General features: G+C 35.1%; 1 protein-coding gene across 8 annotated transcripts in view; it reads right to left on the bottom strand.

Annotated features, from left to right (window-relative positions):
• The window catches only part of RPS6KC1 (ribosomal protein S6 kinase C1), a 141,881-nt gene that overhangs the window by 96,298 nt on the left and 26,870 nt on the right, over window positions 1–18,713 (bottom strand). For 4 of the 8 annotated variants that reach the window (XM_081026976.1, XM_081026974.1, XM_081026975.1 and 1 more), the window contains 2 exons: window positions 18,024–18,139; window positions 8,257–8,350 (listed from right to left, as the gene is read on the bottom strand). In XM_081026976.1, coding sequence (XP_080883102.1) covers window positions 8,257–8,350; window positions 18,024–18,139 — 210 coding nt within the window. Of the gene's footprint in view, window positions 1–5,513; window positions 5,596–8,256; window positions 8,351–18,023; window positions 18,140–18,713 lie in introns of all 8 variants that reach the window. The other 4 variants (XM_081026978.1, XM_081026981.1, XM_081026980.1 and 1 more) reach the window with 2 other exon arrangements.

The following is an 18,713-nucleotide window of genomic DNA, read 5'->3' as shown; positions in this document are numbered from 1 at the left end:
TTCTATACAAATTGTTTCCTTTTCAATTTCTACGTAATTCTAAAGGAAAAATCTTTCACAGTAAGCAAGCAAGTCAAAACGAGCAGGTTAGGAAGAGGAATTTTTTTTACCCTACGTGGGAGAAGCAAAGGTAAACAAAAAAACTTCTTCTGGTTTAACTTTTTTGAGGACAATTTGGCAATACAGAACAGATGATAAACAACATTTATACATTTGATCCAGAAATTCAGCAATTTATACCAAAACAACCAGAGATGTGAAAAAAGATCTAAATATACGACTATCCACCACAAAAATTAGTGAGAATTTTGAAATACATTTCTAACAATAGAAGAATATGGTTCATATCTATATATTACACAGCTATTAAAAATGTTATAGAAGAATGTTTAATGCTAAAGTATTCGTAACCTATTATGCAAAGACGACAAACTGCAAAGTAGCATATAGGTGTGTGTACATATATGTATATGTGTATACACACTCACATACACACACACACTATAATTCTAATTTAAAAACACAAACACAGAAAAAAAAGGCTAGAAAAGTACACTAAACACTAAAAGTAATTTTCTCTGTCTGGCAGGATTACAGCTGACTCTTACATTCCTTGCACGTGTATGACAAGCCCTTAAGGCTCCGTACATGAAGGATATCAAAGGAGATACAAAAAAGACTAAAATTGGGAACCTGAAAATAAAGATATGTTATACCAATATCATTTACAGAATACAAGCCTGTATGAGTTATCTAGCAGCCCGTGCCAAGAATTCCTGACTTAGAAGACAGAAATGATTATAAAGACAGATTTGTTTAAAGCAGACTAACTCCTGACACTTGTTTGCCTATCTTCTTCAATTCTCCTCTTAAGATGTTCCCTCCCATACCTAAAAAGCCTAACCCTATCATATCTCAACCTTATACAACTAATCACCTTTTCTGGAGTTCACTGATACCATTCTCTTCCATATTTAAGGAATTTCTAAATTCCCTTCTTCTCAATGAAGTATTCTCCAAACAGCTCAAGAATAATAGCCCCTTCACCACCACAGCAATAAATAATATCTATTTAAACATTCAGTAACTAGCTTATTTCTCTAATATCTTTAATATATCTACTTAATACAGTGCTTGCTCAATTCCTTGAAATCACGGTCCTGTCATCCACCCTGCTTTATACAAAGCTACATACTCGTAAATATCACATGAAATAGAGACTAGCTCTCTATAACCCAGAAAGAGAGTTAACAAGTAAAATATAGGGAGCAATAAACAAGTAAGAGGTTTTCATTAAGGTGAGTAGGAGGAAAACTGTGGATATGGCAAAGCAACAACTGACAACAGACACTATTTGTCAAAAGTTAAACCAACCTGAAGTCAATCCGTGTACGATATTTTCCCAGGAAATAAGACCTAACTGGAAAATAAGCCCTAGCATGATTTGTCAGGATGACATCCCCTGAGCATAAGCCCTAATGCATCTTTTGGAGCAAATGTTAATATAAGACCTGATCTTATTTTCAGGGAAACACGGTATAAAAGGGCCCTCTAGGTGATCAGGAGAGTAAAAGGTCCATCCTTCACCAATGCCGTCAAGTCAAAAACCTAAGCCTTTTTTGGAAGGGATGAGGGCAGGGGGGTGGGGTAGGGAGTCAAAGGTTCTATGAAAGCGTTCTGCCTCCAGATTCATTTCACAGAGATTCAAGTCTCGGGGCTATTAGAGGGCCCCAGGTGACTGGCTAAAAAGCAGCTACAGACATGAGGGGTTTATTTAGCATCCCAGTTCACCTACCTCCCCTCACCTCTGTGCTTTGAACTGCTCAGAGTAAGGCAGTATAGTGCAACCTGTCTAGGACACCACCTCTCAAAGACAGGCATCAGGGGAAAAGGTTGAGTTGCCACAGAATAAATCTTTATACTATAAACTATCAGAAATCTGTATTTGAAGACCGTCTGCAAAAAGATACCAGTTTTCTTTAGAACAACAGGTGGTCTCTCATGGGCGACTATATATAAAGTACATGGCCTCATTATTATTAGCTGATAGCTTTCACTGCACCCTGAGGTTCAAATATTGCCACAGTCAATGAAAGGGAATTTCTACTTTTCCTGGTAGCAATGACTCATGCTTCACACACAAAGCAAGGTATCTAGCCAGCAGAACAAAGGTTACCCTGAGATAGAACACATATCAATTTCCATTAAGAAACAAACCCTTATAAATATGATTTTTAAGTGAATACCTAAATCTAAAACTAGTTAAGATTCTAATGCTACTTAAGATTCTAATACTAGTTAAGATTCTAATACTAGTTAAGATTCTTGAACTTGATTACCATGATTTATTAATAGCTATTGTTCCTAAAAGAACCATTCCTTTGATGTTTCACCTTTTTATAACATCCCTGAGACATGTCTATGCTTCACTCTTGAAATTTTATGAAAAGAGCATCAGAATATCTACTGTATGTTTGGTGAAAAACAGAATGAGCTCAGAAAACAACACATTCATCACAATTATAACCCTAATACTGTTATCGTATCATGAACAACAAAGATCTATGAGTTGGCTTCCCTTTCTACCTAACGAACTTTTTATGCTGCTACTCTTCATAAACTTCTCTGCAAATCACACCTGTTTGTTACCAGCACACAAGCAGCTCACACTGAGCTTTCTATACCAAATAGTATGTATTCCCACTGTCTTCCTCTTGATAAAGTTAAAATTCTTCATTTCACAAAATACAGTTCTGTCATTGCTATTAAACACCCAGAGTACCTTGACTGCCTTAAGCACAAACCTTAAGGTACTAAACCTCTCGGAAATTCCTATTTTAATTGTAAAATACGGGAGAAGGTACCCTTACAGCGTGAGCTCACCCTTCTCATTTCCTGATCAAAGAGTAAAGTTTCTACTCCGTTTTACCGAAATCAGTCTCGTTCTATTGGTGAGACCAGTACTGAGCAGACGGACCTTGGGTTGGGTCCCTTAGCCAGAAGGGTCGGTAACAATTTCGTAAAAAGGAATTTACAAACCTCTTCACCCTCAAAAATGAATTTTATCCAGTACTTGCTTTGGAGAATGAAACATAGTGCAAATATTTCTCGTTTCATTAAAATTATTTCTGCTCCACAATAAAAAGAAAAAGCAGGACAAGAAAAAATCATTTAAAAAATTAAAAAATAATAATTGCAAAATAAGGGATTTATCTATATCATTCCTGATGTTCCTTCTAGTCTCAAATCGATTCCTACAACACATTAATATCTTGAGTTTTTATTTGCCTCACCCAACGTCTAAAGTTCTATTCAACATTATCTCAATAGTCCTTGGGTTTTTAAGAGTCAATATTTGTAATGTGTATCATTTGTTTTACATGCACAAATACACACAATGACACATTCTCATTTGTGTTTATCTTGAGAACAGTGAGCTGTTCTTTTTTTCCTATTTATTTTAAGCTCCCGACCAAAGAAAATTTAACTAATAAGGGGCAGTGAATAAAAGTTAACAAGATAAGCCCTTAAGAGAAAAAAAGAACTTCAAACTAAATAAGCATACTTTAAAATAGAGGGCCTAGACTAATCCCAATAACAAGATTTAGAGTTCTCGTGGTGCCACCTAGTGGACATTTACTGTAAATTCTACTTAAATTTAAATTACTTTTAATTAGACTTGCTGTATTTTGTCAACTTACACTATACCATGTAGTGCAGATTTTAAGTTTGTCTTAAAAATAGATTAAAGTGAGTAAGCATCCAATCAACTGAAGCATATTCCTTTTTAAAATAGCCCTGCCTCAAAGCGTCAACTTTACATCAAATAAATGAAAATAATAAACAATAAAAAGGGGAAAAAAAATAATAAAGATATTTTGACACCAAATAATTTTTTCACCTTAAATAACTACATACCTTTCCAATTAGTCCCTCCAATATAACATAATCAACATTATTCAATTTAACACTTATTAATTATAATCTTCATGCTTCTCTATTATATATAATGGAAAAAAATTATTAGCCTGCCAGCAAATAAATACACAAATCTTGGACTGGAAGTGATTTTACGAGATCCCTTACATAGACCAGCAATAGATGCTCAAGATGTACACTTCATCTATTTTAAAACGATTAGTTCAAGAAAGCTTAATAATAAATCCTTTGTGGAGACTTTATTTAAATGAGCACTTAGGAGCTCCTAACCCACAATTTACAGGCCAAAAAAAAAAGATATATATGGCTACTCCAGAAGACCCATAAGAATATTCACTCTTGAGATCTACTTCATATTAAGAAGTTATATCTCAATTTGTATTTGTGGTCATGATCCCCTAATTATTCTCTTATTGGTTACATACACATGGAAAATGTCCCTCCCAAAACTGCGAAGGAAGTAATGTATTAGAAAGAGGAAATGACACAGGTTACCAGATGAGACTATACCAACATCAAAGTCTCCAATATCAAGGCCAGCATGGCAGTAAAGCAACCTACATCCTTCAAACAGACCAACAGATGAGAGAAATATGTCAAGAAGCTCAATTCCCATGCATTGTTTTGGCCAGGGTTCCACAAATGTCATAGTAAATTCATGGCTAAGTTTAATCCAACAAAAGATGGAAGTTTAAAAAGGAAGTAAGATGTTAACAATCAATTAAATCTTTCATCTTTGAGAAAATATATAGCTTAATTTTTCTGAACAAAGGAGATCAAGAGTAACCAGCATTTCGTTTTAAAATCATAAAACAATATTAACTTTTTATCTAAAAACCTACTGAATAACTTTATAATTTCATATTAGATAAAATATATTTACTAGTTAATCACCAAACTACTGTTTTTATGAAATCTTAAGGGTGTTACCTCTATCCCAGGGGTGTCCAAACTGCAGCCCGTAATCCATTTTTAATTGGCCCGCAGCAAATTACAAAAATATATTTAATTTACTTAAACAAACCAGGTGAGGCAATACGTACTTCACCTCGAGTGAGTGGCCCCGCTGTTTGTGTATTTTACCGCGTATGGACCTTTGTGAAAAACGTTGAAAAAGTTTGGACATCCCTGCTCTATCCCACTGTACTATAAAATAATTTTTTTTAAACCACTAATCCAGGTCTTTATGTTTTCCTCAGAAAACTTCTTTTCAAGGTAACTTAAAATTACTGCATTTTTATGGTTCTAATAAAAATAATGATCACTTAGCCTCTACATCTGTTCTCTGAGAGGTGATATACTTGCCCACATCATTCTATAATAATTCTACCTTGAAACAGGTAGAAGGACCTTGAAACAGCAGACTGTATATTAAGATCTGCCCTTCTGGTTCATTCCAATAGCAAACTAATTCACAAGTATGAAAATTGAATCTACCTTCAAAACACCATGTAAAATACTACACTCAAAGGAGTTGTTATAGAATGAATCATCTTCTCACATTTTGGCTCTATACCCAAACCACAGCATTTGCCAACCACAATCCCTCTACAACCCTCCATTTCACTGCATACCTGTGGGGCTTGGCTGGCTGCCGGCTTTCCTGCTCTTGCTACTAGAGGCCCTCTCCCTTGGTTGTCTCTGGGGTTTGCAGACCTTTTGGTACGAAAGTAAATCTTACATTACCCAGTCTGCCAGACAATCTCATGATATTTAAAAGTCCTTTCCCCTCTCAAACAGCAATGAATTTGCAAGAGCTGTCTAACACTCCAATCTGTATCTGTCAACAAGGTGTCTTTCAGCAGGATTAATTAGCCAAGCATAAAGGCTTTTTGTAAACGGAGGGGGTAAAAAACGTAAGCATTAGCAGCATTTCCAGTTCCACATTTTTCATTCTTCATGGATCACAGTGTATTTTAGAGATGATAACATAGCTGGAAAACTAAACTATGTCCTAAAGGATAAAATGTCAATATTACTTCTAGGAATAAGTCTTTTCCTGTGTTTTTAACAAAAGTGTTGCCCCCAATTTCTCTGATAAAAGCATAGTCCTAAAAGAGAAAGTCTTCCAAGGAAAACCCAACTTGGAAACTCTGAAACAACTGCTTTACGTAGGGTGGCCCATACTGTCCAGTTTGCCCAAGGCAGTCCTGGTTTATGCTTGGTATCTGCTGGTACTTACTAAAGGGCTCTTATTTAATTCTCGGAAGTGTCCCAGATTGGACAATAAATTACTGACCCACCCTAGCTTTAGGTAATATTTCCTTTAACACTCATACAGCCACCTTTTTAAGTAGAACAGCTCTGCATCCTCTAGAACAGCACCCTAAGAATAGCCTTCCTACTAGTAATGCTCCTCCTCTTCCCCCTCCACTACAGCAAAGGACAGACGACCTCTACGGTGCTCCCATCCCTGATTACCCTACACTACAACAGGCCTCCGAAACACCCTATCTCACCGTGGCTGACTCCCACCTAGTAACAAAGCCTTATAATGGATAACAAAAGAATATAACCATTCCCAAATCACACAACCTTCAAGTCCTATATCAAAAAACAAAAAGAGAAAAGAAATATTCTCCAATTTCTAAGAGCTCCTCATTGAATACTCTCCTAGAAATACTTTCAACTCTCCCATGTATCCTCTATTGGACGTCACCAGATCAGCACGTTTTATGGGCAGTAAAGACACTCTGCCTCTTTCTCAGGAGTAGAGTATCCCTAAGACAACAGCCAGATCAGGTTATCCCAGATACGTTACTTCCCAAGGAAAATAGTTCTAGAAAGAGAAATCACATTGGGATCCCAAGAAGGGACTAGATTTTCCAAAGTTTATTAAGGATCTCGGATCAAAACAGATCGCGGAGAATGGATATATATTTTCCCAAAAAACATGATGGACTGTAAAGTAAAATTACTGTGAACAATGTTTTTCTATGACCTTGGCTGATTCAGGATGGTGTCAAAGGTACTGCGGATTCAGTGGAGACCCCTGGGCCTGAGGTCCCCATACATTACTCCAAACATGGAGTATAAATTAACGGACCTTGCTTTAAAGTTAACAGGAGCCACCATGAAAAACAAGAAAAGTTAATCACTTCTCAATACGGCGGTACCAAAAGAAAACCGTATTTTAAGTGCATGAGCCTACATAATGGTTGGGAACGTGTTGCTCTCACCAAATCAAGATGGCACTTTGCTGCAATAGATCGACATCAATATGTCTATTGATGTGGGACATCAATATATATCCCCACACAAAAACATCACTACAATGAAATTATGGCTACCATCCATGTTAGGCTCGTAAAGCATGCTCTTCGGCCATAAACTCTTTTTTTTTTTAATTAAATTTATTGGGATGACAATTGTTAGTAAATTTACATAGATTTCAGGTGTACAATTCTGTATTACATCATCTATTAATCCCATTGTGTGTTCACCATCCAGAGTCAGAAAGGCGACCGTTTCCCCGGCTGGGAATCAAACCTTGGGTCGCGTGCTTGGCAGGCGAGAGTCCTACCGCCGCACCACTGGGGGAGCACGCATAAACTCTTACGTACGAAAGAGATCAAGAAATACTATCTAATCTGTAATTTTACTTTTATATAAATCAAACCTAAGCCAAATCAAACAAATCTACCTATTTTTAAAGACTCGCCCCATCAATGTCCCCAAATCATCTTTTTTTAATTCCAAAATCTTCCCTGGAAGAAAACTAGCTAAGGAAATCCAAAAACCAAAACATATGTATTTTAAATCTTCATAAAAATTCAAGGATAAATTAACAGAGAAATAAAACAAAAGAATAGGCATTCCTGAATTAAAGTGATTAAAAGTACAAAAATTGCTTTGGTTTACACTGTTATTTATTATAAAACACATCAAAAACACTAAAACTGCCTTAGGTTCATTCTTTGGGTACATGACTAAACTTTTAAAGTCAATCTTGAAATTGTCTAAAAGTCAGATGCTGCTAAGTAAACTTAAGTAAGGCATTCTTATTCTAGAGAAAACAAATTTTTAATACTCATTGTACCACATTTCATCAAATCTAAGATGCCATTAGCTGTAGGAGGAATGATTATATCACTAAGAAAGAAAAAAGCTGTCAATTAAATGCAAGATAGCATCAACCCAATATCATGTACCCAATACCAGTGACGTTAAAATAAATATGAAAAAAAAAAACAGCATCCTAGAATTAATGAAGTACTCTCATCAAATTCCTATATTCATTTTTTTTGCAATGCAAATATGCTTTATAGTCTTCTGTAATCAAAACTAGTGAAATGAAAAAAGAAAAAAATCTCTTACCTTCTGTACTACACTCAGGAAAGCTATCAGTGAGAGAATCCGAATAAGCTTCAACAGGACCGATCAATTCAGAACCATCATTTATTATTCCACCCTAAAAAGATCAGAGTAATTATGTTTCACTGTCAATAGGAGTATTAAAAAAGTCAGTGATAAATGAACAATACTTATCTCAACTGAGTATGTATAAGGATTACAAAAACTATTCATCTATTAAACTAGATCACAATTGTTTTCAAAAATCAAGAGGAATATCAATATTGGTTCATCAATTATAACAAATGTACCACAGAAATGCAAGATGTTAATAGAAAGTCTGAGGGAGAAGGGGGATATATGGGAAAATGCTACACCTTCTGCACAATTTTTCTATAAACCTAAACTGCTCTAGAAAATAGTCTATTATTTAAAAATTCAATAGGAATATTACCATTTTTTAAATAATAAATGGCTTTTTATAAAAGCATTATTTTTAAAAATCTTTCAAAAATATTCATTAAAAAATGTAGAGAAAAAAAACACCCACCAGCTAAAGGATATTGTTCACAATCCTTAATGACTGGTCATTCTAACTAGTGATAAATGGATTCCATTAGGAAGGCATTTAATTTTGTCAAATTAAAAACTATTACTATATCACACAGCACCTCAGGAGATTCCAGAAGTGACTTGAATTTGAAAACCACTTAAATACAATGTAAGTAAAACTAAATAAATTTAAGATATTTTTATTAAAGATACATTTTTAATAAATATAAAATCTATTTCTCAATGTGACCACAATTTTAATCTATAATTAGATTTGCAAATTAAGGTCTCAAAAGACTATTTTCTCTTGCTTACATGAAACAAGAGAATGCTATTATCAGCCAAACAGTAGTGGTGTGATTTTGTGCTGTGGTTTTATGCACTGATCCAATCATGAAAATATGGATTTATAATCCTTAATAATTACAATTAATTAAAAGAATAGCTCTTCTGCTCCTTAACACCTTTTCTTCTACCTTCCACCAATAGTTTTATGCCCCCAAACACAACTTCCAGGATAACAAAACCCAAGAAAAATACAAGACTCCTATTTCCTCTTCTTAACTATCTTTACCTAATTAAAAGTCTCCCTGCCAGCTTATCTTTTTTTTTTTATTAGTTTCAGCCAGCTTATCTTTAAGAAATAGAAATTTGAAATGGTCCTTCTCAAATTACAAAATTTTAATACTTTTTAAAGTTAAGTGGACTGAGACTTTAAAAACAATTATTCTTTAGAACCAAGAATTTATATTACTTTATTCTATTTCTTTATTAAAATATTCAAATAATAGCTTAGAAATGAATGTTTCTCCAAAAAGAATATCTATTCTAGACTAAGCCATCCTTTGAGCATCATCCAAACCAAATTTTAAGAAAATATGCAAATATTCTTAAGAATTTTAATAGCAAAGTTGATTCTATTTACAATCTCACTTAACGGAAAGTACTTTTCAACTATTCCACCACCAGGTGTAGAGTGACTTGAAGTTCCCTACTTATAAAATAGAAATGATGCTTATAACAAATTCAAGGAGTTGTTAGGACTAAAAGAGTTCAAACATGTAAAGTGTTTACAACAATGTAAGCACTCAATAATTTTGTTATTATTATTATTGGTTGATATAAGATCTGCTTGTAAGATATAATTTTAAAAAAAGAATGAAAAATGTTTTAATTCAAAATCCTAAAGAAATTTTATTTACTTAATTTAAAACAATATTATACAAAATAATAAAGAAATAAATAAACATTATACAAAATAAATAACTCTAATTAAACAATAAAAACTGTTCTATAGGAATTCAAGGGAAATAGTAGGAAAATATGCCACAATTCTATTTTAAATCTGTTTTAAATGTTTAAAAACATTTACCTTTTGGTATTCCTGATTATGCAGTTAAAAAAAAAAAAAACACCTCTTCTTACATAGCATCTCAAAGTTTTTGTTAATGGAAAGTCAACCTATCAGGGAAGGAAGGAGTCCGGGTATGGTAGAATAAGTGAATAAGTAGATCAGCAAATGCTCTTCCCAAAAGGCAATATAACTTGAAAAAAAAAAATCTGTCAACAATGATTTGAGAGCTATGGAAATTGGCCAAAAACATAAAACAAATGAAGAAGTGGTTACTCATGAAAAACCACAAAACCACAGGTAAAAACAGTGGGAATCTGTGGTATTCTTGCCTGGGGTTGTTCCCATCTTCCATCCCAGCTGTGTTACCATGGTAATTATACAAGGGCAAGGCAAGCCTTGAAAACCAGCAGATTCACTTACAGAAGAGGCTGGCATAATTTTGATAGAAGCACAGAAAAAAAAAAAAATCCACCTCAAACAGCGTTATCAGTAATAGTAGTGCTCTCGGTGCCAAACAAATGGCAAGAAACAGTGGCTCAGCAAGCATGGAGTTGTGGCAAGCAAAGGACCAGCACATTAGCCAGACATTTACCAGGAAAATCCAGAAAATAAGACAGCCACCAGGGTTTTTAATAAACTCTCTACCACCCATGCAGGAGAGACCACAGAGGGATCAAGCTATCTACAAATCTCTGGCAAGCCATGAGATGGGGCACACACACAGAGGAAATGCAAGAGATCCCAAAGGAAAGTAAAACCCAGGGCAAACTTTAAAAATTGCTTGAACTTTGAAAACACGCAATCAGCATAAGGGAGAAGCATACAATGGAATAAAGTATGTAAGTACAAGCCAAAAGCAAACACTGTTTGACCACTAAGCTATAATGATACAAGGCTAATTCCTGCTAAGTCAGGATTAAAAATACAATAAAAACTAAAAACTGAGCATAACAGCAGTCACATACTACACATTAAACAGACTCCACAGATTTAGTACAGACATGTTACTAAACACACAAAACAATGGCAACAACCCTCAGGGGGAATAAAATCAGAATTCAGAGTTGCTATACTATCCAAAATTTCCAATTTTCAACAAAAAATTAGACATACAAAGAAAAAGGAAAGTGTGCACTCCATACAGAGAAGAAAAAAGCAGTCAGTGGAAAGTTAATTCTGAGAGGGCAAAAATGTTTGACTTAGAAGGTCAAGACTTCAAAGCAGCCATTTACAAATATGTTCAAATAACTGAAGGATATCATGATTAAAGCATTAAAGGAAAGTATGATGACTATAACTCATGAAACAGCAAACATAAACAGAAATTATTAAAAAGAAATAAATGAAGCATTACCATAGAGCCAAAAGTGGAGACAATCCAAATGTCCATCAACTGATAAATGGATAAAGAAAATGTGGCACAAACTCTGACAATTAAGTTCGCGAACTCATCCTAGAAAAAGTGCCACATACCTCATTGCTGAATATCACTATGGTCACCTTTGAAGTACTGCCCTTGGGAAGCTATGCACAGACACCAGTGCCTAGTCCACCCTTCACAGCAATTCTGGAACTCTTTCTAGAATGGCCATTAGAGCTGTCGTCCTATTACCTTGATGTCCTGAATGTCATCAAAATGTCTTCCTTTCACTATTTCCTTTCTCTTCAGGTAAAGAAAGAAGTCATTGAGGATCAGATCAGGTGAATAGGGAGGGTGTTCCAATACAGTTACTTGTTTACTGACTAAAAACTCCCTCACAGACAGTGCCGTGTGAGCTGGTGCATTGTCGTGATGCAAGAGCCATGAATTGTTGGCGGAAAGTTCAGATCATTTACATCTTTTTCACGCAGCCTTTTCAGCACTTCCAAATAGTAAACTTGGTTAACTGTTTGTCCAGTTGGTACAAATTCATAATGAACAATCCCTCTGATATCAAAAAAGATTAGCAACATCGTTTTGACTTGATTTGGACTAATGGAACTTTTTTGGTCGTGGAGAATTAGCTGACTTCCATTGTGCACTTTGACGTGTTTCAAGGTCATATTAATACACCTATGTTTCATCCCCAGTGATAACACAGCCCAAAACATCGTCTTGCCTCTCCAAAAGGTATTGGCAAACTTCAACTCTCCTTTGCTTTTGTTCTTCGGTGAGCTCCTTCAGGACCATTTTTACACACACCTTTGTCATGCCAAGATTTTTAATTAAAACTTGCCTAACTGTTTCTCTATCAATGTTTACATGGTCTGCTATGCTTCTCACAGTTAGCCAATGATTTTGACGCACAAGTCAATGAACTTTTGCAATGTTTTCATCAGTTCTGCTCATTACTAGCCGCCCTGACCTCTCTTCATCAGTGATGTGTTCTCTCCCCTCAGAAAATGTTTAATCCATTTGTAGACTGCCATTTTCTTCATGGCATTATCCCCATAAACGTGGACTAACATGTCCCTGATTTCACTTCCACTCTTGACAAGTTTAACAAGAAATTTAATGTTTGTTCGTTGCTCTAATACAAGCTCAGACATTCTTGCAATGCCACACAAAAACACACAACAATAATGAACACTACTTAGCAAGACACCACCACACGTCGACACAAACACAGCTCTGAGACACTGATATACCAAGGTTATGAAACTTTATTGAGCTGTTTGTACAGTGCTGCCAATGTAAGCGCACAATGGCAAGTTCACAAACTTAATTGTCAGACCTCGCGTATTCATATCCACTTAATGGAATATTACTCAGCCATAAAAAGAAATGAAGTACTGATACATGCTACAATATGGATGAACCTTGAAAACACTAAGCTCTGTGAAAGAAGCCAAATGGAAAAGGCCACATGTTATATGATGCTATTTATGTGAAATGTCCAGAATGGGCAAATCCATCAAGATGAAAAGTAGTTCAGTAGTTGCTAGGGGTTGGGCCAAGTGGGGAAGGAGTGAGTGCTAATTAATGGGTATAAGGTTTCTTTACGGGGTAATGAAAATGTTCTGGAATTAGTGATAATGGTTGCATAACCTTGTGAATATACTAAAACCACTGAACTGTACATTTTAAAATAGTGGATTTTATGTTACATCAATTAATCTTAATCAAAAATAAAAAGAACTAGATGGAAATCCTGGAGCTGAAAGGTATTGTAACAAAAATTTTTCATTCACTTGAGGAGCTCAACAACAAATTTTGAAAAAGAGAAATAACCAATGAACTTGAAGATTAACAGAAACTTTCCAATATGAAGATCAGAGAAAAGAATATAATAAAGAGAACCAGAGAGAGATGTGGGATAATATCAAGCATACTAAGTTATATGTAATGGGAGCATCAAATGTAAAAGAGCAAAAGGGGCTGAAAAAGAAGTATCTGAAGAGGGGCAGACCCAGTGGCTCAGTCGATTGGAGCGCTGTGTTCCTAACGCCGAAGGCTGCCGGTTTGATTCCCACATGGGCCAGTGGGTTCTCAACCACAAGGTTGCCAGTTCAATTCCTTGAGTCCCGCAAGGGATGGTGGGCAGCACCCCTGCAACTAAGATTGAACACGGCACCTTGAGCTGAGCTGCCGCTGAGTTCCTGGATGGCTCAGTTGGTTGGAGCGCATCCTCTCAACCACAAGGTTGCCGATCTGACTCCCACAAGGGATGGTGGGCTGTGCCCCCTGCAACTAACAACAGCAACTGGACCTAGAGCTGAACTGCGCCCTCCACAACTATGATTGAAAGGACAACAACTTGACTTGGAAAAAAATCCTGGAAGTACACATTGTTCCCCAATAAAGTCCTGTTCTCCTTCCCCAATTAAATATATATATATATATATATATATATATATATACATATTTTAATTTTGAAGAGATTAATTTTGAAGAGATTAATTTTTAATTTTGAAGAGATTAATTTTGAAGAGATTAGGGCAGAAAACTTACAAAATTTGACGAAAAACATTAATCTACAAAACAAGAAGATAAATTAAAACCCAAATAGGATAAACAGAAAGAGCAATACCTAGACTAACACTGTTGAAAGACAAAGGCTAAATTCTGAAAGAAGCAACAGAAAAAAAACTTATACAGTGGAACTGCAGTACAATTAACAGCTGACTTCACATAAAAAAAAACAATGAAGGACAAAAGGCAGTGGAATGATAAATTCAAAGTGCTAAAAGAAACACTGTCAATCAATAATTCCATACATCCAGCAAAACTATCCTTTAAAAATGAAGGGTAAGGCAGCAGGATGGCTCAGTTTGTTAGAGTGTGAGCTCTGAGCTGCAGGGTTGCCAGTTCAATTCCCACACAGGCCAGTGGGCTGTGCCCTTCACAACTAGGTTGAAGGACGACTTGGAGCTGATGGGCCCTAGAGAAACACACTATTCCCCAATAAAAAATTTTTTAAAACATTTAAAGAAAAAGGCACCACGCAACAGTGACTATAAGAAACCAAGAGTAGCTACATTAAAATCATACAAAATAAGCTGTAAGACAGTAATATTACTAGAGACAAAGAAAGACATTTTGTAAGATTAAGAAATGCAATTAACCATTAAGACATATCTATTACAAACATACATGTACAAGACAACCAAGCCCCAAAATAAAGTAAAAATTAACAAAACTGAAAGGAGAAATAGAAAATTCAACAATAACAGTTGAAGACTTTAATACTTATCTCAACAACTGATAAAACTAGACAGAAAATTAGCAAAGATACAGAAGACAAACAACGCGATCACCTAACTTGAACTAAATGACATTTACATAAAACTCCACCTAACAACATAATACATATTCCTTTCAAGCACACATGGAACATTCTCCAGGATAGATCAGATGCTAAAAAATAAACCATGTCTCAATAAATTTAAAAGGACTGAAATTATACAACATATGATTTCTGATCACTACCACAATAAAACAAAATTAAATACCAACAATAGAAAAAAATTTAGGAAATCCACAAATATTTGGAAATTAAAGAACATATTTCTAAATAACCAATGAGTCAATAGAAAAACCACAAAAGAAATCATAAAATACACTAAACTGAATAAAAATGAAAATAAAAAAAATATGGGATTTGAAGCTCAAGCAGTGGTTAAGAGAGAAATTTATAGCTGTAAATACTGATGTTAGATAAGAAGAAGCATTTCAAATCAACAACTTAAGCTTCCACTTTAAGGAATTAAAGAATTAGGTAAAGAGCAAAGTAAATTCAAAGCAAGCAAAAGGAAGGAAATAAAGTTTAAAGTACAAATAAATGAAATGAAGCAGAAAAACAGAGAAAAAAAACAATGAAAACCAAGTTGGTCCTTTGAAAAGATTAACAAAAATATCAAATATTTAGCTACATTGACCAAGAAAAAAAAAAAGACAAGACACAAAATTACTACACTCATGAACGAAAGAGGTGACATCACAACCACCCCTATAGAAATTAAAAGCATTATAAGGGAATACTATGAGCAATTTTATGCCAACAAATTGAAATGCAATCAGCAGATGAAAAAAACTTGGTGACATTATGATAATTTTCAAAGCTGAGTAATGAGAAATGGAAGGCTCATTATACTACATCTACTCTTGTGTGATTAAAAAAAAAATCGAACCAAGTGGCTATATGATTATTTGCACATGGTTATCTATCTATCATCAGTGTTTCTACAAAGAAAAAAACTATAGTATGATAGCACACCCTGTGGACTGGCTACCCAAAACCTCCCATCCATACCTTCATCCCCAATCAGAACTAGAAAGCTAAAGGAGTCACCCACCCAGACTTTCTGAAGCTAAGGATTTAGCCAACAAATCCTGTGACCAGTTCTAGCCAATGAGATATAAGAAAGACTATCTCTCCATAGGGAGGTAGCTTTACTTCTCTTGAACTACCCAATCTTTTCTTCCTCTTTTGTCTCTCATTTCACAAAGCATAAAAATAAGTATCTTCCAGGGGATCAAATATATGGTGACGGAAAGAGAACTGACTCTGGGTGAACACACAATGTGATATATATAGATGATGTATTACAGAATTGTACCTCTGAAATCTATGTAACTTTACTAACAATTCTTACCCCAATAAACTATTTTTTAAAAAGTGTCTTCCATTAGGAATTCTCAGATCCAAAAGAAATGGAATGAACAGTTAACTTTTATTTAAAGTGTTCAAAATCTACAATCTGACTTCTATATTCCTAGACTGATTCTTTTAACCCTTGGCATGTGTCAATTTGCATAACTGCCTTTCACAATTTCTATAAAGCAATATTCTTCTTGCAATAATAATGCTGCACTTTTCTATAAACATAGACTCCCTGCCACACAGAAACAGCTGTAACTGCAAGTAGCAAAAAGCTAAATACTTTATCAGTTTGACTTGGCCTTTGATCTTAAAGATCTGTGTTAGGTCATAAGGAGGCGCCAAATTTATCATCTTGGCCTAATTCGCAGAGTAATGAAAAATTAAGCAAAAAAGTCAATCAGTGGGAATTTTATTGTTACTACAAACTTTTCTATTATTATTTCTATTTCTATTATGTACTGTATAAGTCATAAGTTTGTAGTAATATCTTTCAAAGATCAACTTTCTTCAGTGAACTAAAACAAGGTCATAAAAAATAAAGCCCTTTTGTAGGTCCACTAGCATCAGGAAAATTAAAACTCCCACTATTCATATACCTTGCTGGGTATATGTTCTAAGAAATTACATTATACAAATGAGCAGCTTTTTAATTGAAGAAGGAAAAAAACAATTGTGGCACAATCACCTAGCTTTTTCATACAAAGCTAAATGCAAATTTTGGTCATTAAAGGCACTCTATCAACCAACAATTATCACAGGTTCAGTTCAAAATAAGAAAATTATTATTACAAATGATGAAGAACTCAGAACGAAGGCATTACATGTCAAGGAACACTAATATCCAAAGAGCTCTGGCAATATAATCTGTACTAGCCTACCGCTCTAAAACTTTACAGTGACTACCTTAGTTCTATATTTACACAAATTAGCATAACAAATTTAATATGGATTACAGTGGTTTCTATCCTAAAAAAATATCTACCACTGTAAGACACCTCAAAAAGTGAAGATAACTATTCGAGTTTCTTGATATTTAAATATATTTCAATTATGATGTAATAAATTAGGTAATCTCTAAGCCCTCTGCATCAATTTCTTAAAATCTATGAATCAAACATCTTATACATTTCTCTACTAAAAATAGAAGACAGGCCAGCCCGGTGGCTCAGGCGGTTAGAGCTCCATGCTCCTAACTCCGAATGCTGCCGGTTCGATTCCCACATGGACCAGTTGGCTCTCAACCACAGGGTTGCCAGTTCAATTCCTCAAGTCCCACAAGAGATGGTGGGCATCACCCCCTGCAACTAAAATTGAACACGGCACCTTGAGCTGAGCTGCCGCTGAGCTCCCGGATGGCTCAGTTGGTTGGAGCGCGTCCTCTCAAGCACAAGGTTGCCAGTTCGACTCCCGCAAGGGATCGTGGGCTGCGCCCCCTGCAACTAGCAACGGCAACTGGACCTGGAACTGAGCTGCGCCCTCCACAACTAAGACTGAAAGGACAACAACTTGACTTGGAAAAATAAGAAAAAAGTCCTAGAAGTACATACTGTTCCCCAATAAAGTGTTGTTCCCCTTAAAGTCCTGTTCCCCTTCCCCAATAAAATCTTTAAAAAAAAAAAAATTGAAGATATGCCATAGACATTGTTATTAAGCTACTAATTTCTACTTGTTTTAGTGAATAATGAAATTCCAAAGTAAATGACACTTTGTTTTTAAAAAAACAACTTGAATCTTGCTTTACTACAAATTAGAAAACAAAGGTGATTAATAAAATGGAAAATATTTCAGAAAGACTACCAAACCTGGAAAAAATCTTCAAGCTGTTTACTGTTATAAAGAGCAGGAATATTGGCAGAGAACTGTAGCAGATCTTCAGCACACTGTCTCCTCTCTTCAATAACAGTTTCATCAAATCGTCCTAGAATTAAATAAGAAATCAACCCTAAGTAGAGAAGGCTCAAACATGGGTTCATAATAGTTTATGTTCAGAGAGCAGCAGCAGACCTATCACCGTACTGCCTATCTGCAGTCTTCTGAAGTCAAATCCAGTCTCCACAACGGGAATCAGCCACACTCTCACCAGAAAAGAAAACAATGTTTCTGATAAAACAAGAGGCAAAGGTGTCAACTCATAAATAAATGGTGCCATCATAATCTAAAGCCTGTCAATGTAAGAAACTTACCATTTAAGAAACTGGTGGTTTGAAACTAAAATTGAAAAGAGAATTATAAAGAATTCAAATGGTTTTCTATAGTAATTTAATACTGTAATTACTCATATAATTTTCTCTTTCCCACTCTTTGATTTCTAAAGGAACTGAAGAGAGGAAATTATGAGAACATCTGTGTATCAATGGGGTCAAAACCCTCAGTTTGAAGCAAAAAGCTTTTAAGTCAAATTCCATGTGTGATGCTATCAGCATAGATGACATTTTGCTTGTGAGAAAAAAAGAGAACACACACAGCACCCCTGAGCTCTGGTTTACAAGGTG

This window comes from Rhinolophus hipposideros, assembly GCF_964194185.1.
Source record: "Rhinolophus hipposideros genome assembly, chromosome: 19".
In the NCBI taxonomy this organism is placed as follows: domain Eukaryota; kingdom Metazoa; phylum Chordata; class Mammalia; order Chiroptera; family Rhinolophidae; genus Rhinolophus; species Rhinolophus hipposideros.
This window is presented reverse-complemented; position numbering and strand designations above follow the sequence as displayed.